We start from the raw sequence: 26,104 nt of genomic DNA on the forward strand, positions 1-26,104 counted from the left end.
GTTCTATATGAGGCTTGGGGGTCTAGAATTGCTTTTACTTCAGGGCTAATTTAGCCCTTCTACTAATGCATAACCCTTCTGGAGTTTCTACTGATTTCTTTGGACATTCAATAGGTCTCTTCACATTGGCTGGTTGAAACTTAAACATCCCCCAGCCCTGTGTGAGCCCTGGGAACCAATCAGCTCATGTTCCCTGGCAGTTCTTTGCCTACCATGGTGGAGTTTCACTCTATGCATGAGCAACTTAGTATCAGCAACAGACTCAAGAGGACACTCCCCCCTATCTGGTACTCAGCCTTGAAAAGTCTCCTCAGCTGTCTCTTGGACTCAGCAAGATCACTATGGTCAACTTTGGTTCCCCCTTACTGTGCTGCAATTCAGAAAGTACTTCCAGCAGAAAGGGTAATTAGTAGTAGAGCTTGCCTCATTTGCTCCTTTCTTTCAGAAATCACAGTCCTGTGCTACGTTCAACATCTGAAAACAGTGATTTCATATATTTTGTGCAAGTTTCAAATTGCTTACATTAGGAAGGTATATAGATTGAACGTGTCCCCGCAAAATTCGTATGCTGGAACCTAATGCCCAAAGTAATGGTCTTAGTAGGGGCCTTCAAGAGGTGAGTAGGTCATGAGGGTAGAGGCCTCATGAGTGGGATTAGCGCCCTTATAAATGAGGCCCAACAGAGTCCCTTTGCCCCTTCTGCCATGTCTGCAACCCAGAAGAGGGCCCTCCCCAACCATGCTGGTACCCTGATCCTGGATTTCCATCCCCCAGAGCTATGAAAAATAAAGTTCTGTTGTTTATTAGCTACCCAGTGTGTGGCATTTTGTTATAGCAGCCCGAATGGACTAAGACATAGGTTGGTCTGGTAGAAGTGGGAATCTCTGCTCCCACTGCAGGAAGCACATTCAATATAGCGATCCACTCCTCCAACCTCTTCTCAAGAGGCTGCGGTGCGAGGAACAGAAGCTGTCAGGGGCTAACTGCACAGCAAAGGAACCTCCAAGGACCATGCACAGCACACAAGATCGTGGGCAGGCTGGTACAGCTGCTCAAAACTGTCTTTCCAGGAGCCACGCCCAACACACGCCTCAGGACCTGCTCTGATGAGAAAATCACTTCTGGTGTCATCGCTGCCACCAAATTCTAGACAGTCAGTGTGTACGGCAGTCACTTCTGCACCAGGAACTCAGTCACACCACAACCAACACCACCACCCACCCTGTGTGCCACTTCCTGTGTTTAGTACTGAGTTGTGTACCCAACACTAAAGCTGCAACCTCCAGAAAGCGTGCCTGTATTTAACTCTAGTCACTTCAGCTCTTGAGTCTGACAATGAAAGCAAGGGTCTGTAACTTCCGGCTTCCATAAGGGGCGATCTTTTCTTCCTACCATGACTTACGAAGTGGGAGATTTCCCAAATTCAAAACGTGCTTATAATACTCAGTGACCACAACATCCACTGTGCAAGAACAATCATAAATGAGTCTCAGATGGTTTTCTGGCACTCTTAGTACTGAAGCCTGGAATAAAATCATTAATTTCATTTCTGGAAGAGGGATCTATGATCCAGCCTCCTTTGGACCTTATAAGAGGTGGTCACTCCCAGATCATATGAGTATTCTGCACCAGCAACCTCTAAAGAAGTGTCCTTTTCATGATTCAGCAATGGGGGCAATGCCATCAGGTATAACGACTGGTCTCCTGACCTAGGCTGCAGCAAAAGATAGTTAGGAATGAAGATCGGAAAACATTATTAAAGATGCTTGAGCCCAAATTCTCAGAGGCTGGGGTTTACTTCTGAGTTCCTGGTATGTAATGAACTGGAAAAAAAAGATCTAAATGCATTCTAGAAACATAACTAGAAATGAAAAGCAAGTGAGCCAGATTTATTGGATTTTTTTTATCATTCTGATCATTGGGAACCACTGACCTTTAAGAAAGGTCATTGCTGCAGTGTTTAAGCCATTAGTATCTTAGCTAAAAAAATGTGCAATGTATATTACATCTGAGCCCTAAGAGAAAAGGATGCAGATGGGAGGTTTTAGTGGTGGGAAGGAAAAGAGGAATAGGTATGGCACATAGCATGATGCTATGATCGTGGGACAGGTGAAGTCTGGGAAGCAAGAGAGCTCTGGGGAATGAAGAGTCTGCAGTCTGCAAAGAGAAAAGAAGCATGTATGGAGACAAGAAGCATAACTGAAGAGCAGAGGGGACGGGGTAAAAGGATGATAACCACTTTACCTCCTTACCAGTAACTCTAAGGAGGAAATTTGAAGGGGGCAGAGTGTACCTACTATCAGACAAGAATTAGGGATTCACACCAAGCATGGATTCATGTACTGACAAACCAACTGACTGAAATTTGAAACAAATCATAGATTTTAGATCCTTCTCACTTCCTTCTTCCCTTGAAATCTGCTTTTCCTAAAGTTCTTTATTTCTAGTATAGCTTGGGGAGGGCTAGAAACTTTGACTGGTGGGCAACAATCCAGATGTAATAGATATCGCTGGTCACCTCCCCAGCATATATTCCCCCATGCCTGCGATGCCTGCCGCCCGCTGTGCAGGAACCGTAGAATCTAAGTGGGATTAAAATCCTGGCCTTCGGGTGGGCCCTGATAGGCCTAATCAGGATAGTCCCAATCCCTTGTCACAGTGATGGTTTCAGGGATGGCCAATAGCCCAGGCCTAAGGCAACGAGCGTCTGACATTCTGCTGGCCACCATGATGAACTCAGCTAATCTGATCAGAGAAAGTCCAAGACTTTTGTGCAATCAGTGAGTCAAGAGAAGCTCTTTCTCCTCCTGGGCAGTGTGGTGTACGGGTGGTAATGCCTGGACCTGGTACAACCATTCTGTTTTCAAGAGAGAAAGCAACCTAAGTAGGAAGCTGGCCCAAAGAGAAGAGAAAAACTGAGAGAAGTGAAGAAAAAAATAGATCCAGAGTTTTGATCAAGCCATGCCCGAAGCTTGAGCTACTTCTGTATGTTTCAGTCAAAGAAGTCCATATACTCCCTTTGCTGTTGAAGCCAGTTTGGGTTGACTTTCCTATTACTTGCAACCCAAAGCATCATGACACCAAATGATCCATTGGAATCCAGTTTTCCATTTTGGGGGTGAATGTGAGGGAACACAAACAAAATGACAGAAACTTAATGTCCTTCTAGAGATCTACTCTCAGCTTGATTTAGGCAGTTGGTCTCATGGTTAGGCACCAAGAGGAGATGGGAAAGTTTTTAAAAGTAAGGAAGAAAACTAAAATAAGGAGGATAAAAACAGAGGAGATTAAAAAGGAATGGAGAGAAGGAATACGTCAATGGAATCATACGTCAATGGATAACGCCTCAGAGGTATCCTAGCCCTTCCCCATGCTGTGTTACCAAGCCCTGTGGACTTGGTCATCTAAATATCCTGCTAGGGACTTCCCTGGTGGCACAGCAATTAAGAATCCACCTGCCAATGCAGGGGACACGGATTCGAGCCCTGGTCCTGGAAGATCTCACATGCCACGGAGCAACTAAGCCTGTAAGCCACAACTACTGAGCCCACGTGCCACAACTACTGAAGCCCACGTGCCTAGAGCCCATGCTCTGCAACAAAAGAAACCACTGCAACGAGAAGCCCGCACACCACAACGAAGAGTAGCCCCCGCTCACCGCAACTAGAGAAAGCCCGCACACAGCAACAAAGACCCAATGCAGCCAAAAATTAATTAATTAAAATATCCTGCTACCCATGGCCTCCTCTTCATTTACACAGCCATGCCTGGTTCAGACCTTCGTGACCTCTCTCCTCACTTCCTCTGCCTTCACTCTCGTCCCCTCTAAATCCATGTTCTAACACCACTCCCAGAGTGATCTTCTCAAAAGACAGCTCTAAACTTGTCATTTCCTACTGAAAAACTTTTAATGCCTCCTTCCTGTGGAACATGGGAAGTAGCATGAGCTCAGAAGACTGACCATTTTGAAAGCTAGCTCTGCCACTTACCAGCTACATGACTTTGGGCAAATTTCTGAATTTCGCTGCACATCACTTATCTCAACTGTAGTGATAATACTAACATAGTAAAGATTCCCTTGGTTACCAGTGACAGAAAACCAACCCACACCCACTAGGCAAAAAGGGAAGGGGGACTTGTTAAATCAAGTGACTAACTGAAGACCAGTAGGTACGACAGGGTCCCAGGGATAACCAGAAATAGGAACTCGTGAATATCCTGTGAGTCTCTTCCATTCTTCAAGGTTCTGGTGGAGCCCTGCATGCCCGGTGGGGCCCTGCATGCTCTTAACGTGGTTTCCAGAGGCCCATGGCCTGGCAGCACCACATAGTTCTCAATTACATACAAACCAGTTGCCCTGCACCACTAATCCTGCATTCTGTCCACCTACACGGCTCACCATTCCCAAGAAGTTGTGTGCTGTTCCTTCTTGCTGGGGGGCAGGGTTGTCTTTCCTAGGCATTCTTATCTTACTCCTATTGGCCTCTTAACCCCCAGGCCAATGACACCCTTCTGCAAATCCTTCCTCAGCACATCTAGAGCTAGGTACTAACAGCCTCCCTTCACTTGCCGAAGACTGTTCTTTATCCTCGATCACAGCACTGATCACATTATATAGTAATTATTTGTTGAGATCTGTTTGGTCCTTCCAGCTAACCCATCATTGGGCTGACCTGGGCATCCAGGATAATTCTCCCGTCTCCCTCCTACTCTACATTCAACTGGTGGAATCAGTCCAGAGCTCAAAGTACTCCTGGCAGTCAGTCTTGGCTTTTCTATGGGCCAAAGGGATGAGGTCACCGTCATCAATGAAGTCACCACTGCATGATTCATCTGACAGCAGTTCCCCACTTGGAGTGTTCTGATATTCCCAGAGCTTCTCCCAAAGCATCCAGAACCTGGAGTTCCTTCCAGTTTTCAAGGTTCTAGAGCTAATCGTCCAGCTCTCTGGATCCCTGGTAAATATCTGCCACACTGAAAAGCAGCATGAGAACAGAGAGGCTGGAGTCCTCAGTGGGGGAAGCCTCCATCCTCCAGTCCTGGGACAGACCTCATTATCCCTCAAAAAGGCCGTCCCCATGTCTCTAGCAACTGCTTCTCCCCTGGCCCAAAGCTTTTGCCAGGATCTCTCAGGACACATTGTGAAGAGCCCTAGCGTTCTCAAAGGTGAGCCCTGACCTCACCCTTATGGATGAGCTCACATTTATAGATGAGAAAGCAGAGGCCCCAAGAACAGAAGTGGCATATGCTCAAGGTCACACTGCTAACTACCGTCAGAGCCAGACCCAAATGCCCTCTCTAGGCTGAGTGCGCCCGGTAGTTCCTTAACCTCTCCTGATAGACCCTCCTTTCACAATCCCAGTCCCAGCAAATGCTGTCTGAAGAAGTAGTCCTGTAGGCAAAGGGGGCAAGTGCTCCTTTCTTCCCCTCTAGAAGGAAGTGGCAGAGACTAGTCTTGAACCAAGATCTGACTTCAAGGCACTGAACTGCCTTCCTTAACCTGTCATTCAGTACATAAAAAATATCTTCCAGATTCACTGCATAACCTAAAGCAGCTGGCAATGTAAATACCCACACTCAGACACAAATGGAGGGGTCCGGTGAGACGTTCAGGGGGACCCCACAAGGAACTTCCAAGAATCCAGGAAGTCTTGCAGGACAATGGAAATCAGATTTGGGGTTTGAGAGTTGAGGCCTGGGAAGTGTGGCGTGAGGACATAACTGAGCATTTCCCAAAGTGTGTTCCAAGTCCTTGAATGCTGGAATTAGCTGGAAGCCTTTGACATAACCACTTCACCTCTCTGCGTCTCAATTTGCTTACCTGCAACCTCAGGGAGATCTAAGGGAGGTGGTCCAGTTGACCTCTGCGGTGCCTCTCAACACAGCATTTTCTGATCCTGTGAACTGATGAAAGGAAGCGATTTATCTCCTGTCAGCAAGGGGAGGGAGGGTGTGGTGGCTACGTGCAGAGTATTCTCCCCCCCCACCCCCCGGCCCCAGGGCCTAAAGTTAGAAGCAGCACTGTTGGCGAGTGAACGCGACCTGGCCTGACGGGTGTTTCCAAGCAAGCATCGCCCAGGCAGGAAGACAGGGGTGGTTGCCTGGATCACAGGCCGCGTCTTAGAGCTCTAGAGTGTATCACTCCTCAGGGATCACAACCTAACACCTTCGAGGGACACTGGGACTGTAAAGGGGCCTCAGAGAATGTCGCCTATAGGGGGAGCAAAGGTACACCCGCCGCATCCAGAGTCGCAGAGTCTCCCTTCTCTGGCTGGTGCGGGGGTGCGTCAGTGGTTCAAGATGCTGTAACTCCCTTAGACACCAGTTTCGTAGTAAATGACTCAAGCTCTGCCGTGAACAGCATGGGGTGGTGGGGATGGTGGGAGGCGGGACGGAGCAGTAAGTCAGGAGTCCCTACTTTCCAGCTCAGGGACCACCGCCACCCCTCCCCCATCACCCCGTGCGTGAGAGTGAAAATTTTTTAAAAATTAAAAAAAAATTTTTTTAACTCTCTTGCCCTTTCTTCCTTCCCGATTTCTAGTTCTGTTGTGCACTTAGAGGCCGACAGAATGGATCCTGCCTTCCGGGTGGAGTTTAAATATACGTAAATAATTTTTCATGACTATTGCGTCATCATAAGAGTCGTCGCGGTTCCCCAAGAGGCCTCCACGTCTTCTCCCAGCATCGGAGCCTGTGGACGCTTCTGGGCGTTGCGCACACTTTCGCGAGGAGCCCTCGCCTCCTCGCGAGCGCTGGTCGCTCGGCCCCCTCCCCCAGTCTCACCTTCCTCCCCGTCGCTCCTCCTCGGCTCCTCCTCCTCGCCCCCTCCCCACAGCCCTCGCGGGGAGTCAAGCTAGGGTGAGCCGGCAGGGCCGAGCTGCGTCCGCGGGCGGGGCGCGGGGCGCGGGGCGCGGGAGCCGGCAGGCAGGCGGGCGGGCGGGGGCGCGGAGCCGGCAGCCCGCAATCCGGGGAGGCGCCTGGGCCCGCCCTCCTCCGGGGCCGAGCGGGGAGGGGGCCCGGGCCGGCGCTGGGCGGGGAGAGCCGCCTGGCCCCTCCCCTCCGCCGCCCTCCCCAAAGTTGCCGTCTCCCCCGGGGCCGGCCAGTCTTATGATCCAGCGGATCCTCCTGGGGAGGCCGGGCCGGGGAGAGGGCGCGGGCGCCGAGCGGCGGGGGCAGCGGGCGGGCGCGGCGACCGGGGCCCGGGCGGGGATCCGGGCAGCGACCGAGGCGGCGGCAGCGCCCCGGGCCCGCCGCCCCCTCCCCTCGGGCGGGGGGAGTCGCTGCATGGGGCCGGGGGGTCGGCCGTGCTGCGCTGAGCGGCGGCGGCGGCGGACCCCCCAGGCGGGCTGGGGCTGAGCCCGGGGCCGGGGCGGGGGCTCCGGGGGGACCATGCCCGGAGGCCGGCCGGCCGCAGCATGGCTCACGGGCCCGGCGCGCTGATGCTCAAGTGCGTGGTGGTCGGCGACGGGGCGGTGGGCAAGACGTGCCTACTCATGAGCTATGCCAACGACGCCTTCCCGGAGGAGTACGTGCCCACCGTCTTCGACCACTACGCAGGTAAGCCTCGGAAGTGCTGACTAAGGGGCCGCTCCCCGGGCTGGGAACTTTGGAGCAACTTTGGCTGAGCCCCCTCACCGCCTCCCCTGCGCGCGCTCCCCACCCCTCCCCCGTCGCGCCCTCCGCCGGGCGCCCGGCCCCACCCCCAGGCTTTCCCTCTGGCAGCCCCTAGCATGCCGGACCCAGCCCTCTTCCCACCCCCAACTCCGGTGCCCCGTCCTGGCGCCCCGCATTTCCCATCCCCCTCGGCGCCCGGGGCCGACCTCCTTGACCTTCCTACAGCCGCCTTCCCTATTGCCCCAATCCCCGAGGGGGAAACGTGGCTACGGGACTTGGGAGAAAGGAGTGGGCAGCTGGGCGCCACATCGCCCCAGCCTCACGCCACTTCACAGTGAGCCGGGCACAAGGGAAAACGGGTGGCATCTCCCTGGGAGCTCCCGCTTGCCTCCAGCTGGGTTAGGAGGGAAGGGTCCTGATGGGGAACGAAACTGCCCCAGAGCCTCGATGATTGTGAGCTTCTCTCCCCGCCCCCACTTCTCTGCCCTTGCAGTCAGCGTCACCGTAGGGGGCAAGCAGTACCTCCTGGGACTCTATGACACAGCCGGACAGGTGAGTGTCTTGGCCCCTGGCCGCACCCCCCGCCCTTTCCCCAATTCAGGGTGTCTGTGAAGGGCCTTTGGAAACTGACGTGTCTAGGAGTGAGGGTGTGTCTGCAAGGGTCCCTCTGGATCAAGTATTTCTTTCTTCAAGTCACCACATTAGGGAAAGGAAAAAAAAAAAATCTCAGCAACAAATCCAGACCAGCCTACCCCATGTGAACCCCTGGGCTGAAAGTTTCTGCCTGTGTGTGCCTTCTGTCTGGTGCCTGGTGTGTGGGTCCCAACTCCTGTTGCAAAGTGGCAGCGGCCAATCCTGAAGCACTCTTATTTTTAGTTGCCGATGACCAGGTCTCCCCTCACAGCCTTTGTCTGGTCCCTCATTGGTGAGTGGTCTGCCTGCCCGAGGAGCCTGATTGGTGGGAAATGGCATCATCTAATATGATGGGAAGGCATTTGGTCCTGGTTATGTTTATTACAACATCATTGCACTCTGGGACTCCAGTCCCTGAAAACGTAATTTGTGGTATTACCAGAGGACCACAGGGAAAAAAGAAAAGAAACAACAACCATCCAGCCACTCCCAGGGGCAGGGAGGGGAAGGAGGGGTTAGGAGTTCAGTGTGAATCTTGGAGGAAGAGCTTTCTTTCGTTGTTCCCTAGGAAGGCCAGGTGACTTTGTCTGGGTTTTCTTTGGTAGAGATTATTGTTCAGAAAGAAAATGCACCCTCCGACCATTATTTGCAAATTAGAGGTGGCTTCTGAAGCATTAAGTTCTCCTCTCTGTCTCTGTCCCAGCTCCACCCTCTTCCCAAACCCACTTCTGCTGTGGGCCTAAGATGATTTGTTTGATGAAGTTTTGCAAAATCCATCCCTGTGATTAGACCTGAAAATTTGGGCGGAAGTTTCCCCGTGTCATCCAGACTTGAGTCCTTGAGAACATGTGAGCGGCTGAGGGCCTTGGAGAGTGTCTTTAGGGGATGTCCAGTAGTACAGTTTCCTTATCTGTAAGACGGGGTTCAAAAAGTTCAGACCATTCCCCTGGGCATGTATTATACGCTGGATGCTTAGCACTGAGTCTGGCACACTGGCACATACTAGGCACATTAGGTCAATAAAGAGGAGCTTTTCTTTGTAGCCCTTGTAGATTTGGATTTCAGAATTGTAGTACCGGGTTAGATTCCGAAGAATGTCTTGTTGGGGGGCATCTCGATGTGGCCTCTGGTTTCTATACTGTGAAGTTAGAGGAGCCCCTGAGAATAGAGGAACCACTGGCAGAGCACTAGGCACCAGGTGCCTGAGGCCGCCCACTTTCACCAAACTGAACCAGGTTAGTACAACGAGTTCTTAGCTTTCCAGGGCCCCTTTTCATTACCTGCTTTGTAGTTACTCCTTCTATCATTACCAGACGGTATGGAGGGCAAGAGGCGGAACCCATTCAATCAAATAAGACCGACTTTTAAGAAGTACAGCTGGTAAACAGCAGGTTGAAATTGTTGTTTGAAAGGAGAGAGGTTAAGAATCATCTCTAATTTTAACTTCTCTCACTACTGCCTCTTCCCTTTTCTTTGTTACTTGTCACCATGGCCATCTTTTGACCGCGAGCCCTATTCAACAGGACGTGTGTATGTCAGAGCTGTTCTGTGCACATTCAAATCTGGCTGATATCTACTGACTTCCTTCTACATATCAGGCCTGGGGCAGCCACATGCAAATATTATTTTATTTTCTGCACTAAACAACCCCATGAGATAGGTGATCCTCCATCTTTGCAGATGAGGAAACTAGGGCTCAGAGAAGCTAGGTTGCCGATCTAAAGTCACAGCTACGGAGGGATGTTGCTGGGATTAGGACACGGGTCTGAATCTGCCGTAGTTTGAGGCAGTTATGTACAGAGGAAGTCATGGGAGGTGCTGGGGTGCCACCTGGGTTGATTGGGTTGCTTGTGTCTCTGTAGACATGGTCCCTGGAATCTTCACAGTCATTCTCTGAGTGGGGGTTGTATGCCACCCCTGCAGAGGAAAAAACCCAGGTCCAAAGAGTCAAGTGCTGTTTTCAGTGGAGATTGTAAGCTATCTTCTAAGTGGGATCAACCTATTAGTGAGAGTCAGGTATTACTGTTTTTATCCAATGGTGGAGCACTTACTCTATTGGCCAAGAGGTATGTTAGGCCCCCTTGGTGTTTCTCCCAGCGTCTAAGACTTTTCTGAGTAGCAATAATTCACCTTTCAGCATCCAAGGGTTTATTACTAATAAGCAATCTTAGCAACATAATCATCAATGAGATTAAATGAGTGCCCACTTTGTACCTAGCACTGTGCTAAGCACCAGAGGGGTACAAAAGAATAAATTTAAGATAGGGGTCTGCCATGTCTGAGGACAGCATAGGTGGAAATGTCTGAATTAGATGCAATGTGTGATATGTAGGAGATTCCTGTGCTGTACTTGGTCATTAAGACCTCGTGCCTCTATGAATTGGTAACCGATTAATCTTACAATAATAATAATGATAAAGAAACACATTCACATGCATATACATATAGAGAGAAATTTTCAAGGCTGATGGGCAGCAGAGGAAAGCCCATGAGCTTTGGAACCAAATAAGCTTGGGCCCAGATCTCCACCTTGCTGTACTGGTCCTGCGATTCTAGCTGTATTATTAACCTCTGTGATCTAGTAAAAATGTGGTTAATTAGAATCTGCACTGCAGTGTTATAGGTCGGCTTAAATTGTTTAATGTATATAAAAGCAGCTGACACTGTTCTTCATTCATAATAGTAGATGTGTAATAAATATGAGAAATTATTGTGCTGCACTGTGGGCAGTTTTATAGGGGGAAGAGGTCACACGTGGAAGAGGACCGTGTATTATACTTGGAGTTGATAGAAATTCTACTAGGATGCCAGATCCTAGAGGCTTTTTAGTGGAGGTCTGATGCTAGCTTTGTACTTCGTAATTGCCACGGTCCCCATCACCGGACCCATGGACACGGTCAAGTGCTCCCTGCTCTAAATGCCTTGTTGTGTCAGGATGGTTTCCTTTCTTGATCAGAACCTGCATCCCCAGTGATGTAAGAGAAACTCTTAGAAAAATGAAGAGTTCAGCATAAAATTTGAGAACCAAGTGGGGTATGTAGGTTTCAGTCGATTCTACTTTGGGAGGTAAGATGGGATGAGGGAGAAGCTCACAGCACTTTAAAAAGTTCACTCATGCACTTGGGCGCTCACTGTATTTGAACCACAGCACATCTCCCCTGGGTTGGAACTTCTAGTCTGTGTGCTTACTCTTGGGTCCCCTCTTTGACCCCAGTTGAGTTCAAAGCCATAGGTATCCAATGGCCCAATTTATATATTAAAGAACATATTACGGAACTTCAAGAGGTGACTGTAGTAGATAACCTCTTGCCTTCCGGAGTAGGCTGCTTCCCCCTTAACCTCCACTGCTATTGGCAGAGAGAGAGAGAATATATAGTGAATGTGAATGTGTCGGGCATCACGTTCTGAGTCCCATCACGTTCTCTGCCTGGGCACATCCCTCCACACCCCCGACACACTAGCATTAGGCCAAAGGGAAGCCCCCCTCTCTTGGCCAAGCCCCTGGCGGCCCAGGAGCAGCCCGACATTTTAGTGCCAAGCATTTCAGAGTGGAAGTTGAAGGCGCTCCTTCCTCCTCCCTGTGGCCTGCTGGAGGGGTCCGGCTTCCGGTCTGGGCCTCTGCAGTTCTTCTCTTTTCTTGCCTGGCGTTCAGGGCTTCAGGGTCGGCTCTGCAGCAGCCCCAGTGTCTGCTCAGGGAGGTGCTGGAGGGGTGAGATTTTCCCTCCTGACTCTGCACTGTGTGGCGCTCAGGGGAAGTGAGAAGAGCTCTGGCTCTGGCAGACGAGCCAGTGGGAGCTGCCTGGCAAGCTGCTCTCGAGGTGCGGGCTCCAGGCTGATCTCTTAATCCTTGGCAGGAAGGCAGAACTTGATACCCTGAAGAGGGAAGGACGGACGCCCAGTTTATCCCAGGTCCTGGAATACCCACACTCAGGAGGGTGTGTTGGGGGTGAGTTTGGGTTCCCTAGAGTTCCAGATTTAGCCACTGCCTCAGTGTGTACAAGTCCATATGTGTGCTTTTGGGTGTGCTGTTGCTATATCTGTTAACTTAAACACACACAAGTTCAAGGATGCATATAAGAGAGCTATAAATACCTCCACTCAGGTGTCCCCTGGGGTTGGTTCAGGGACAAGCGAGGTCTGTTTCTTACTTGACATAGCCCAGCAGCTGTGGCTGCCTTGCAGGCCCTCTGGGTGCCCCGGGAAGCACTTCCCCTCCAGAAGGGGATCTCCAGGGAGGCAGCCTGGGAATGCCCTGCCTTCTGGAATGCCCTGCAGCGCCCAAGAGCCTAGTTTAACGGGAAGGGGGAGGGGTAAGCCCAGGGTATTGCCACTCATAGAACGCCTCCCACCTTCAGGCAGGCATCCTCACAGAACCTTCCGAGGTAGACTCTTCCCAGGTGAGGAAATTGAGAGTGAGTGGGCTTATGAGAACCAGACCAAGATGGGATTAGGACAAAGGATTTCCTTACTTTGGAGGGGCCTGCAGGGAGCATCATTAGGGCTCAGGAAGTACCCACTCACATCACCCAGGCTCCAGGTCCCTGCAGCCCGACACTGCGTCCCTGAGGGGCCCCGGGAGCAGAGTTTGGGAGGAGCCGCAGGGTTCCTTCCAGACATCAGCTGCAACAGGTGAGATGCTGGCACTGAGCATCCTGGTTTCCCTTAGTAACCTACTGTAGATTTGTCATCTGTGCATTTTGCTAACCTTTTTAGAAGCTATTTATATTTCCAGTCTGCACTGCATCATAGGGAATGCTGGTTTACTCCTCCGCGTGGGGAAGGTGGATGGCCTTTCTTGGCTTCAAAGCCTTTGCAGTGGCCGAATGCCCTGTGTCCCCCCTCTTGGCACTCTGATGTGAGTTTGGGATGTGATCCTCTGATCCATCCGGCTTCACTTCTCTCATGATTCTCTTGAGGTTTGGTGACATTTATGCTCTGGGAACCAAAGCTTACCAGCAGGTGTGTCAGGAATGGTGTTATAGGTGCGCCCAGATGCCATCCACTCAGCTCGGGAGTGGGGGGGGGGCAGTGTGTAGCTTCCAGGGGGCTGAGCATATATGGTCATTTTTATGTGTGCCAGGATGTGAAAAAGGTGGGAAGCATTGCTTTATAGCTCATGGGTTAGAGGCCTTATGGAGAGCTGGGTGTTTGTGGTTTTGTTGTGGAGTTTGGGGTTTCAAGAGATGAGCCCTAGTGGTATTAAAACAAAACAAAACAAAGCCGTTCTCCATGGGGCTATCAGTTTCTAGCAATGACACGTGTTGGCAGCAGCTGGTACTACCAAGAGGCCTCAGGTACAGAACAGCAAAATGCAAGGAGGAGGAAAGAGAGGCTGTTACAAAGAAACTAAGCCCAAAACCACACATGTTTTTAAAATTCAGGCGCCTCAGCTGAATTTCCTTTCACTCAGAGGGCTTGGTTTTGCCCTAATTTGGTGTGTTTGGGTCAAGGAGCGGCTTTCCTTGCCCTCAGCAGTTTGCTGTTCCTCTTTTAGTTTCTGGCAGGCAGCTGCTTTGCGTGAGGAAGAGCGGGGAGACCCAGCCAGGGAGGCTGCGCGGGGTGGCAGGATGGCCGTGGCGGGTCATCAGCGCCCTTCCTGGCCACCCAGCTCTCCGAGTACAGTTCTTCCAGATCCACTGCCTGCTGGACTGGCTCGATTCTCCCTAAGCTCCATGAGGACAGGTGACCGTGTCTCTTTTTCTCCACCGTGTTTCCAGCACGCAGCCCAGTGCCTGGTGCGTGGTAGGTCTACGATGACTGTTTGTTAAATTGAGTCGATTCGCATTTGGCTGTCAACTCATTTCTGCTAAAAGGTTAACCAAAGACTAGGGTTATTGCTGTTAAATAAGAGCTTCTGGCACAACCCCTTTCTTGGAAAAAAGCTTTGTTCATTTAGTAGAAGTCTCTAAGTTTCAAAGGAGTGACGGGCATGGAGGTAAGCAGCAGGCCAGGCGCCATCCCCTGACCCACAACCTGGGGGCTTTCCGTGGGCCCCAGTGGGCCCGTCCCCCAGTGCTGTCTCTCAGGTGCCGGCCTCCACGTCTTTCCTGAGACCTGTCGCTCTCAGATGCCCCGAGGGGGAGGCAGCTCGGCAGTGACAGTGTGGGTTCTCTGGAACATCTTTGAATCCTACTCCTCCTCTCTGTAGCTGTGAGACCGTCAGGCAGCCAACTTCTTCCCTCCCTGTGGACGGGGAAGATGATGGCCACCTCGCAGGGTTGCCGTCAGGGCTAGTTAGAGATGATGTGTCGTTGTCCCAGATGGCCTCACGCTCAGTCAGGGGTGATGGTCCCGGCCGGCTTTGGGGGCTCTACCCCAGTTCAGTTCAGCTGGTGTTGATTCACTGCCTCCTCTGTGTCCCAACCTCCTGTGGGAGAAGAAAGGGGGAGTCAGATGGCAGAAAGCAGCGGGGACCACTCCTCATGTGAAATTGTGTGGTACGCCATCCCAGTTGAGAAGAGGTAGCAGGAATAAGCTCTGGAAAGCTGTAGGCTTGCAGGAAGAGATGGGAGGCAGTACAGTAGACTGGTTACCACTGTGGGCCCCCACATTGGACTGCCAGGGTCTACTTTCCAGCAAGGGGCTTGACTTCTCAAAACCTCAGTTTCCTCATCTGTAAAATGGGGATTATAAAATCAAATCAGAGCTTCCCAGCTCCCAGGTGAGGGATTTTTCTTAGCCTCAAGGTGGCTGGGTAGGGCCTGGGATGGACAGCTCTGGGCTCAGGTTGTCCCTTCCAGCTTGAGCCGTCTAACCTCAGTCACTTAGCCCATGGCCCCTCTACCCCACCCACTGTGTGCTGAACGCATCTCTCTCTTCTCTGTCCCAGGAAGTGAAAGCTTGGGAACCATTGGGCTAAATGAGGTCACGCAGGCAGAGGGGCACGGAGAACAGATATTCTGGGTGGAGAGGAACAGCATGGGGAGCACAGGCACAGGGCGTCCCAAATGTGTCTTTTTATGGTACCTCGGATGCCTGCTATCAGTGTCAGTGTGGAGTAGGGATGAGAACTAAATTATGGAGTTTTTCACGCAGTAACTGACGACTTAGTAATTAGAGAGATATTAACCTGGTGCTGTGCTGCTTGTTGATTTTAATAGAAAGAACAGAACATGGGGAAAGGGGCCTCTATTATTGTTGCTGTTTCTTTTCAAGTGACTGGTGGGAGTAGAGGCCCAGCCGCCTCTCTCCTGATGCCCACACTCGCCAACCCTTCCCAGACTCAGGGAAGACCCCGGGGGTTAATAATGACACTCTTGTCATTGAGTGGCACTTTTACAGGGTGTGAAGCACGTTGCACGTGGTGCTCCGTGAGGCTTCTCACCTGCTCTGAGTAAAGGAAGCAGGTCGTGGTTGCCTCCTTTGCAGGTTCAGAGAGGTTAAGTGACTTGTTCGGACCACACAGCTGGTAAAAAGGCAACACCAAGATTACAGGCCAGACTGCCCAACTCCAAGACCTGGGTTCTCTGTGTTAAACCACTCACAAGAATCAGCTTGATGGTGTTATATGTCTCCTTTACATCACGTATATTCTGTTGCTGACGATTTCATTAAAAAGTACATTCTGGGCCCATTGCTTTTCTGGACAGGAGAGTTGGTGGAATGGTGTCTATAGATGGGACACTAGGGGCTGCTGCTGAAATGGCTCCTTAAAGATACCTCCACCCCACCTCCACCCTGGGAGATGAAGGGTGTTTTGTCCATTTGTTCATTAACCTCCATTGTTGCTGAAAAAGAGGACTTCCCCTGCGTGGTGCAGGTAGCTGCATCGCCAGTGAGGCTGTGGAAGAAACTTCATGCTGGTGCAGGTGTCACCTGTTCCCGGGAAGGAACTCTGCGCCGCTTTGCATTGTCACCCCTGCTCCGCCTGGCAGCCCTGACTTGACATGAACTTGCTGTGCGGGGGCTGCCAGGCAGATGTCTTTTCCATCCCATAGGGGCTGCCCCAGGCTTTTCTTTTCTCCCTGTAGGAGTTTCCTTATTTAGGTAAAGCTGCCATTTTCAACCTGTTTGTCCCTCTTCCATCGGGATGTGCCCTGAATATGCACCCAAAGACTTCCTCTGCCACCCACTCCTCATTTTGCCTGCCTTCCTGAGCGTCCTGTTGACACCACCTCCGCATGGGCTCCCACATCCCACGTCCCACAGCCTGGGCTGCGTCCCGCCGCTGCGCCTGCCAGGACTAGATGAAAACACTCATTCAGTCAGTCAGCAAACATTCCTTGAGCACCAAATCTGGGCCAGTACCTGTGCAAGGGGTGGGGCTTATGAGACAGATCGGGCCCAGGCCCTGCCCCCAGGAGCTCATGGTTCAGCAGAGTGGGGAAGGGAGAGGGTGCCTGTTCATCGCGGGCACAGAGGAGGCTGGGTTCTGTCCTTCCCAGGAGATGAGAATGGGCACAGCAGCCTGGGGTTCTCCAGGTCGATTTTAGGTGGAGAAAGTGCTCAGATTGGATTCTTACATGTACTAGATGCTCAGTGAGGGTTTGAATTACTGCACTGGTTCTCAGATGTGGTCCTCAAACCAACATGCATCTTCTGGGAATGTGTTAGAAATCCAGACTCTTAGGCTTCACCCCAGACCTCTGGAATCAGAAAATCTGGGACAACTCTGGTATGACAAGCCCTCCAGGTGATTCTGATACTGGCCGAAATGTCAGAGCCACCAAGTTAGTAAATGTGAACTTAATATACCTTGTCTTAGCAAGCCACCTCCCCTCCTCCCCTCCCCCAGTACACACACACACACACACACACACACACACACACACACACACACACGCACGCACTCCCTCTCTCTCTCTCTCTCTCTCTCTCTTTCTCTCTCTCTCTCTCTCTCTCTCTCTCTCTCTCCCCCTCTCTCCCCCTCTCCCTCTCCCTCCCCCTCTCCCCCTCTCTCCCTCTCTCTCTCCCCCTCTCCCTCTCCCTCTCCCTCTCCCTCCATGCTCTACTTATACACTGTCTCCAGAGTGCAGGTACATAACTTATCCATCTTTTAATCCTTATTCATCTTTTAACCCCTGCCTATCCAAACACGCCTCCACACACCCTCATCTCTAGTTCTTTATGCGTGGTTGGGATGTTCCATATTTGTTGGAATGAACTGAATCATTCAGCCACCGGTGCCGCCTTCCTCGCCTGCCTGGTGGAGATGGGGCCAAGGCATGATCGGGAGAAAACGGAAGCAGAACTTCTTAAGCTGCCCTTGGCTCCACTGGTGTGCTGTCTGGCCCAAGGCCATGCACACAGTAGGCTCCAGGGGTATTCCTTGATGAGGCCCAAGTGCCAAGCCATGTCCTGCCCCATACATTAAGCATCCAGACGGACTTGAGACGCAAGACCTGCTCTGTTCACCGTAGCTGAGGTTAGCACTCTGGGAGGTGACAGGCCTGCCCCTGAGGACAATGCTGGTTTGGTTGGTGCTAAATTAGTTCCAAAGCAACAGATGGGCAATGATGTCCTTTTGTCTTTTGTCCCCCACTGGGACGGTTGGAGGAAGGGCTGTTACTGACACCCTTCTCGGCAGTAATTACTTTTCTGGCTGACCATGGCTTTCTGCGCAAGTCTCCTCCTCCTCCATTCCCCTGCCTTCCCTCCACTTTTAAATTCCCCCTTTCCTCCTTCCTTCCTTCCTTCCTTCCTTCCTTCCTTCCTTCCTTCCTTCCTTCCTTCCTTCCTTCCTCCCTCCCTCCCTCCCTCCCTCCCTCCCTCCCTCCCTTCCCCTCTCCCTTCCTTCCTTCCTTCTTTTTTTACTGCTCTCTCTTTTTTTTTCCTTTTTTCAAAACCTGTTCCAGTGTAGAAAAGCCATCTTCTTTCAAATGGCCTAACGGTTGGGATTATAAATGAGTTGGCTCAGAGTATGCCCCCCTTTAAGAGCTGCCACTGAGAGAAAGAATTTAATTCTGATTGTCCAGCTCAATTAAAATTCCACTTACCAATTTCGTTTCTTTTTATGGCTGAGTTGAGTTATTTGTAGTGAGGTGGATGGACCTAGAGTCTGTCTTACAGAGTGAAGTAAGTCAGAAAGAGAAAAACAAATACCGTATGCTAACACATATATATGGAATCTAAGAAAAAAAAAAGTCATGAAGTACCTAGGGGCAAGACGGGAATAAAGACACAGACCTGCTAGAGAATGGACTTGAGAATATGGGGAGGGGTCAGGGTAAGCTGTGACAAAGTGAGAGAGTGGCATGGACATATATACACTACCAAATGTAAAATAGATAGCTAGTGGGAAGCAGCCGCGTAGCACAGGGAGATCAGCTCGGTGCTTTGTGACCACCTAGAGGGGTGGGATAGGGAGGGTGGGAGGGAGGGAGACGCAAGAGGGAGGAGATATGGGAACATGTGTATATGTATAGCTGATTCACTTTGTTATAAAGCAGAAACTAACACACCATTGTAAAGCAATTATACTCCATTAAAGATGTTAAAAAATAATAATAATAAACAACCAAAAAGAATAAAAAAAAATTCCACTTACCCCAGCGTAATTTTCAAAGGACCGTCCCACCCAGCGAGCTGGTTCAGGGTTCACAATTAAGGTGTTCCTTGTGGCCTCCCTGGCTCTGCAGGTATGGGGAATGGGATAGAGGTGAGAGGGTCCCAGCTTTCTTCAGACAGGGGCCTTGTCTAGCAGCAGGGAGCTTCTGGTCTTCATCCAGCCTGCAGAAAGTGAGAAGTCCTTCTGAGGAGGAGGCACCCCGTGAACTCCTTCCCTGAGACTCCAGCCCTCTTAGGGTTGAACCCCGTCTTTGAATTTCAGCTGAGAAAATCATCTGTAGGCTACAGTCTAGCATTCTGTTTTATTCTTGTGTAATTCTTTATTCAGCACCCAGATTGTAAGCCCTCAGAGGGGGTCTGCATGTGGCACGTAGCGCTTAGCACAACTCGCAGCCAGGTGTGTGCTGGATATAGGAGAATCTGTTAGAAAGATGACCATGAAAAGAACATCTCCCATGACTTTACATCACCTCCGTATCGGTTTTCTCGTCAGCTCATTTTAAAGGGAATTCTATTCTGTCTTGGCATTGTTGAAGGTTTTTAAAATCGGGTATAGGTGGTCGGTGTAATACGTTGCCTGCTGAGGCACAGTAGAACTCAGTTCTTAACTCAGGGAGTCCATTAGCAGAAAGGCTGCCAGGTCTTTTTGGATAAAAGATTGGCCAGGATGTGTGCTGTTCTCCAAGTTTGGATCTGTAGGATTCCTTCAGTGTGTTTTGTGTCATGTGTCCCTCTGTTACAAGCAGGGGGAGCCCTGACATCCTGCTGCTGGGCCAGGCAGTGTGGAAGCATCAGAGTCTAGGCAAGCTGGTGTTACAAACAAAGCAATTCCTCAGAAGTTCCTCGTGAGCCAGACTGCTTGTTTACTCCTCTTTCCTTTTTAAAAGTTGAGATATTATTCATATTCAGTGGGTTTTATATATTCACAAAGTTGTGCGAACATCACCACTGTTTAATTCCAGAACATTCTCATCACCCCCAAAGAAACCCTGTACCTATAATCAGTGACTCTCCATTCTCCCCTTCCCCCAGCTCTTAGCAACCACTAATCTACTCTTTTTTTTTTTTTTTTTTTGCGGTACGCGGGCCTCTCACTGCTGTGGCCTCTCCCGTTGCGGAGCACAGGCTCCGGACGCGCAGGCTCAGTGGCCATGGCTCACGGGCCCAGCCGCTCCACGGCATGTGGGATCCTCCCGGACCGGGGCACGAACCCATGTCCCACGCATCAGCAGGTGGACTCTCAACCACTGCGCCACCAGGGAAGCCCACTAATCTACTTTTTGACCCTGTGGATTTGCCCATTACATTTCATATAAATGGAATCATACAATATGTGACCTTTGTGTCTGGTTTCTTTCACTTAGCATCATGTTTTCAAGGTTCATCCATGTTGTAGAATATACCAGTACTTCATTTCTTTTTTGTGGCTGAATAATCCTTGCCTGTCCTTTTTATTCCTTTTCGTCAGTCTTCATTACATGGACATTCTGCCCGAACCCTGGAAACCACTGGTCGTGTACTTCTGGTGCTGTCTTCACCCCAGCTCTGGTAGGGCTAGGGCTAGTCCCTCTACGCTTTCAGTGTTCCAGTTCTCCTGTTGCCTCTGTTCATAATCCTCCCCACCCCCATCTGCACCCTTATGTCTTTATTCATCAGATATATGAGTATCTGTTAAATACAGGTGAGGTGAGGAACACGGAGATCCATCAGATAGGCTTCTTTCGCTGTAGGAGCTTAGAGTCCATGGGGAAGAGAAGATGTATACAGGTGACCAAAATGCAAACAGAATATGGGACGTACCAAGAAAAGGTAAAGTGTGAGGAGTGTCATAAGGGTGCCTGACTGCTAGGCTGCTTGCCTGGAGCCTCCCAGAGAGCCAGGGCCTCAGTGGGGCCATCAAGACCCAGAGACTTGATTTTGTTGAGGCGCTCACATATCATCAGGTCCACCGGTCTGATCTGTGTTAACTCATAGAGATCTGGATATAAACAAGGTTGTGGAAGGATTGTTTATCCTGTGGTCTTGGTGGAAAAATGGACTCAAGCCATAAACCAGTAGCTCACAAGGAAGAAAAGCAGACAGCCAGTTGAACACACAATATGCAAATAAAAACTTTTTTTTTTCACGTATCAAATTGAACAACATGGGAAAAATTGATATTCAGGAGTCAGGGAAGTGGATGCTGTATGTACCGTTCAGTAAAAACTGACACGATCCATTTGGAGGTTAATTTGGCAAAGACACTTAAATTTTCAGTGATCCATTTCTATGAATTTATGCCAAGGAAACGTTCAGTGTACACAGAGATTTACATAAAATGATATTCTTCACAGCCATATTTATAATAGTGATAAATTATAAACACAATGCATAGTAAAAAGGGATTTGTTAAATGATAGCATGATATGTAAGAATGATCACAGCCATTAAGAACTGCTTTCAGCAAATATTTAAAGATATATGAAAAGGCTAGTGGTGTGTTAAGTGTGAAAACACAGGAATCAAAACTATATATGGCATTATTACAACTTTGAAAAATCTGCATATGTATAATGTGTAAGAAAAAGATTGGTATAAAATTGTCAAAATGTTAAAGCAGTTGGCTCTAGGTAGTGATATTGAATACTTGTAGAAATTTACTTCTTTATACTTTATTCTGTTTTTCTCCAATTTTAAAAAAAGTCACTTTATTGAAGTTATATATGCGGATGGTTTAAAGAGTCAACAGTTCTATAAGATCCTGTTATGGAGAAACAAAAGATCCCTCTCCACTTTCCTACAGAGAAGTCCTTTTCCACTCCCCCAAGGCAACCGCTTTCAGTTCTTAGCTGTTTATGTTGGCAAAAGAAATCCTCTGTTGCCTTCACACCATGAATGATGAGGCTTTAGCTGTCTTTTGAATATGTCTTCCACTTCTCATCTACCTATCCCCAGTAGCTATATTGTAATTTCCATTTGATTATTGATCAGTGGTTATATTTTTATCACTGTGTTAGCATAGCTGAACCATGTAATGTACTATAATTACTTTTCCCTCTTTGTGCCGCTTTTTGTTTCCCTGGAGCTACTAATTATCTTCTTCCCTTGCTTAGTTTTCACCACCTGTCTATTTCATTCTAAACTCACCTTTCCATACATTCCAGCATATCAAGTATTCTGTCAATTTCTTCTTGGAGACATTCGTCATGAGCCTACTGATCTGCTTCAGTTTGGGCTGGTTGCCTCGAGCCTACTGCACAGCTGTCATCCTAGGATTTTCCTTCATCATTACTGGGATTCCCTTTGGCTCTATGTCTTGTATTAGATGCCAATTTTTATTTTTCATGTCTTCATAGTTTATTTCCTCATTTTGGTAGAGTATATATTTTATTAGTTTCCTGAGAAAAGATGCATTGTAGGCAAATTTTTTGATACCTGGTATGTTTGAAAATGTTTTTATTTCCTTCATACCTACTTGACATTTTGAAAATAGATTGGAAATCATTTTTGCTTCAGAGCTTTGAAGGCATTGTTCCATCATCTTCCAGCTTCAATTTATGCTGTTAAAAAGTCTGATGCCAATCTTACTCTGGATTCGTTTTTAGGAACCTGTTTTTCCTGTCTGGAATTTCACACTCATGGTCTTCAGGGTAGGGTGTAGCTGGCTATTGTGGGCTATTTCATCCTAGGGCCTCGTGTCCTTCAGTTCTGAGAAATTTTCTTGGTTTATTTCTTTGATTTCTTCACTTCCAATTAATCTCTTCTGTTTCACTAGAACTTCCAGTATTTAGATATTAGAGGTTTTGGAGGTGGTCCTCTAATTGTGCCTTCTCTGTGTCTTTTTGCTCTATTTTTGGGAGAGCTCCTCAATTTTATCATCTGCCCCTTCTATTTTTTTTTTAATGTGATTCTATTTTTAATTTTCAAGAACCTTTTCCTGTTCTTTGGATGTTCCTTTTTTTTTTTCTTTATCATCTTCTAAGTTTGGTTTGGCTTGCTTTTGGTTTGAATATCTTCTCTAATTTCTCTGAGGGTATTAATGATAGCTTTTTGAAATTTTTGTCTCCCTGCGTAGTCTGTCGTTTTGATCTCTGCCTTTTGTGGCAGTTCCTCAGGTGTCTACTCATATTTACGAGAGTGGCATTGGAGAATGGGAAACTCTGTGTATACGTGGGGCTGGATGACTCTGGCCCTTACTGAACGTCTGGGTTTCTCAGCCTCAGCACTGTTGATATTTCGGGCTGGACGGTTTGTTGTGAATGCTGTCCTGTGAACTGTAGGATGTTTAGTAGCATCCGTATTGGCTTCCCTACCCCAATCATGATGATCAGGAATGTCCCAGACACTGCCAGATGTTCCCTTGGGGCAGCGTCAGCCTGTGCTCCTTCTACCCCCATTTGAGAACCACTACTGTAGGGTGATTCATCTGGGTCTTTTCATTGGGGAACCTGGTCCTTCCTCTTGCACTGTTCATATTCCCCAGAAAAGAACCTTCCACTCTACTGCCTGAGTGCTTCCTGCTGGGCTGCCACTGTTCTGGGAGGTGAGGGGAGGACGCAGGGTAAGTATCTCAATTTTCAGTGTACCCTGGCCTTGTGTGTTCAGTATGTTCAACTGGGCCCCGTGTCCTCCCACCCAGGGAACCCTCTGTTCTTCCCTTTCCGGGGAATAAATATCCTCTGCCTTTCATCAGGGCTGGGGAGAGTATCATGATAGAGAACAGATCTGGGGTTTAACTGCTTCATAAGCAGACTGTCAGTCTGCCCTCTTGTTTGTGGCTCCACCTTCAACCCACTTTCAGAACACAGTGCTCCAGCTCCCACACCTTTAGGGGGTTCTGTTGTACGGAACCGGGTGCTTCTTAACTTCTCCTCATTGCTGGCCCAGGATCTGGCTCCCAGGGTCTGCTAAATCAGTTCCTACTTGTTCTTTGGTTTTCTAGCTTCTAAAATTGTGTGGCTGTTGTCTCCTTCCCTGTTTGCCTTTCCTGTGGCTTTATGCCTTTTTTTTAAATTACTGTACATGTCAGAGGATTTTGGAAAGATCAAAGATAGATTCATGTGTTCAACTGGCTAGCACTTAACTGAATTCTTCTCCAATTTGCTTTAATAGTTAGAAAACATAAATATGCAGATCAAAGCTGTAGTGATAGGTACCTTTTCAGTGCCTGTGATCCAGTGTACCTTTCCTTAGCATAAGGTACCCAGGAAAATGAATTCATTAGAAGCTTTCTTGGGATTCAGGCTTTGGAGCGAAAGGTCTTAGAGGAGATGTGAATTTCATCTGGATCCTGGAACCACATGGCAACTGCCCCTCCCCCACGGGAGCTCGGCTTTCTAGTGTTCAGCATCTGTTTGTCCCCCACGTTTAGCGTCTTACCGTTGGGCAAAGCTAAATGGACACAAATATTCTAATTAGGCAATTTCTCCTTTGCTAGACTCTATTTAGAGTCTCTATAGACAATAACTTTTAAGTCAACATTTTTCAGACAGGCCAAAACATACTCTATTAGGTTACAGCTTCCTTTAGTTACATTTTAATCACCTTGATTAGATTCGGGTGTTTTCAAGAATCTCGGTCATCTCTTAGTAATGACCCATATCGCAGATGACTAATGACGATTATGGTTTCATTTTCATGAATTTAATTCTCAACATGTAGCCATATGTCAAATTATTAGGGTGTCCTACTATAGTTCCCCTATATTTATTAACTACACCTCCAGATACTGACATTAGGAGGCAGGAAGGGGCACTTCCAGCTCTGGGGATGGGGGTGGGGGAGGGTCGGGACTGTCTTCCTAGGTGAGGAGGTGGCATGAGTGTGTGGGTTTGGGGTGGGGACAGGACATGGGTAGAACAGGTATTCCATGCAGCCTTTTCTAGTCCTCAGGTGGTGGACATACTCACTCCTGTGAATTCCTGTGGCACTTAGCGTATGTGTCTCTTGTCATTAATCTCGTGCCTACATCAGAGGCCTCTGGACCTGTTTGTCCCATTTAATCATAACAACAACCTCTGAGGTAGGTGATATTATCCACCCCTCCCCCTGCCTTTGTTTTAATGGATGAGAAAACAGGCACACTAAAGTTACTAGTATGAGTTACACGCGCAGCCCATGAGAGCAGCACTGGACCTCAGGCCAGGCCCGCAGGCTCCTGATCTGTAAGTCGTTCAATTAGTGACTTCCCCTGCTGCCAGGGTCTTACTAGGTTGCTTAACTAAGCTAGTGGCTCTCTGAAGGGAGATGTGTGCTGTTTGATTCTCCAGGAAGCAGCAGACTCCCTAAAGGGGTTGATGTGTGGGCTTGGAAAGGACTCAGCTTAGTGGGTTACGCCGGGCCGGGCTGAGAGCTGGAAACTCGCAGGTTCCCGTGCAGCTTGACCGGGCTCTACGGTCCACACCTGCTATGGTTGAAAACTGCCTCCACCTCCACCCTGACCCGCCCAACTGCTGCAGCCACAGTTTCGCCTGCACTTCACCGACTTCACCCTGGCCTCAGCTGCTGCCCTCCACCCCAGAGGGGGGGTGACAGCTGCTGTCCCAACACTGCCTCCAAGGGTTTTATGAGGATACGCAGAAGAGAATGGACATTTGAAACCCCTGGAATGACCGGGGTTTTTCTTGCAAAGCTTTGTTGTTTCCTCGTCTGCCCATAGTGTTGCTTTTTGATTTTGTTTCACGGGCTCTCAGTTTGTTTTGGTCAATGTCACATCTTCCTAGCCAGCTTCTCTGTGGTGGGAAGTCCAGCTCCTGGATTGGCTGAGCTTCTGGGAGCACGAGGATACTCGTACAAACGTGGGTCCAGTGAACCTTTTACAGGCAGCAGCTGAAAACTGCCCGTGCTGTTTGCAGCACAGGGCAGAGAGGGCCTGGCGGCAAGGGCTGGGTGGCCACATCAGAGTCCACGTGCATCATGATTCTTTTTCAGTTCTCAGGTCTCGTTTACCGTTGTTTTAAAAAAATACATTTGGGGTATATTAGTTTAGCTCTCTTCAGTTGTTTTAATAAAATTCCTGACTTCAGTTCTTGCCTGCCATGTAAACATATGCACTTAGTAAGCAGCCACATTTCTCAGTGTGTTCTTCACAAAGTCGCTTTTACTCTCAATCCTCCTTTTCCACCGATTGATTCCCCTCTGCCAAATCTGCCGAAACTGAAGAGCTTAAGGAATACTACTGGGCGTGGTGATAAACTCGCAGCCACCACACAGGCTCCACGCTAGCTCATTTAATCTTCCAACAGTTTAGTCCATTTTATGGATGAAGGAAATGGAAACGGTAAGTGACTTGCCTGGAGCCACATAGCCAGTAAAACTATGATTCAAAGATTTAAAAGGTCTGTGTCTAAAACCTGTGACCTACTGCTTGCTT

At 49.1% G+C, this 26,104-nt stretch overlaps 1 protein-coding gene across 3 annotated transcripts in view; it reads left to right on the forward strand.

Moving 5' to 3' along the window:
• Positions 1–7,358: 7,358 nt before the first annotated feature.
• Positions 7,359–26,104, forward strand: part of RHOQ (ras homolog family member Q) — a 38,733-nt gene continuing 19,987 nt past the window's right edge. For 2 of the 3 annotated variants that reach the window (XM_082671925.1, XM_082671926.1), the window contains exons 1-2: positions 7,359–7,557; positions 8,108–8,166. In XM_082671925.1, the coding sequence (XP_082528051.1) occupies positions 7,416–7,557; positions 8,108–8,166 (201 nt within the window). In that variant the 5' untranslated portion in view covers positions 7,359–7,415. The remainder of the gene's footprint in view (positions 7,558–8,107; positions 8,167–26,104) is intronic. The other variant, XM_082671924.1, reaches the window with a different exon arrangement.

Source organism: Grampus griseus, assembly GCF_964374135.1.
Source record: "Grampus griseus genome assembly, chromosome: 15".
In the NCBI taxonomy this organism is placed as follows: Eukaryota; Metazoa; Chordata; class Mammalia; order Artiodactyla; family Delphinidae; genus Grampus; species Grampus griseus.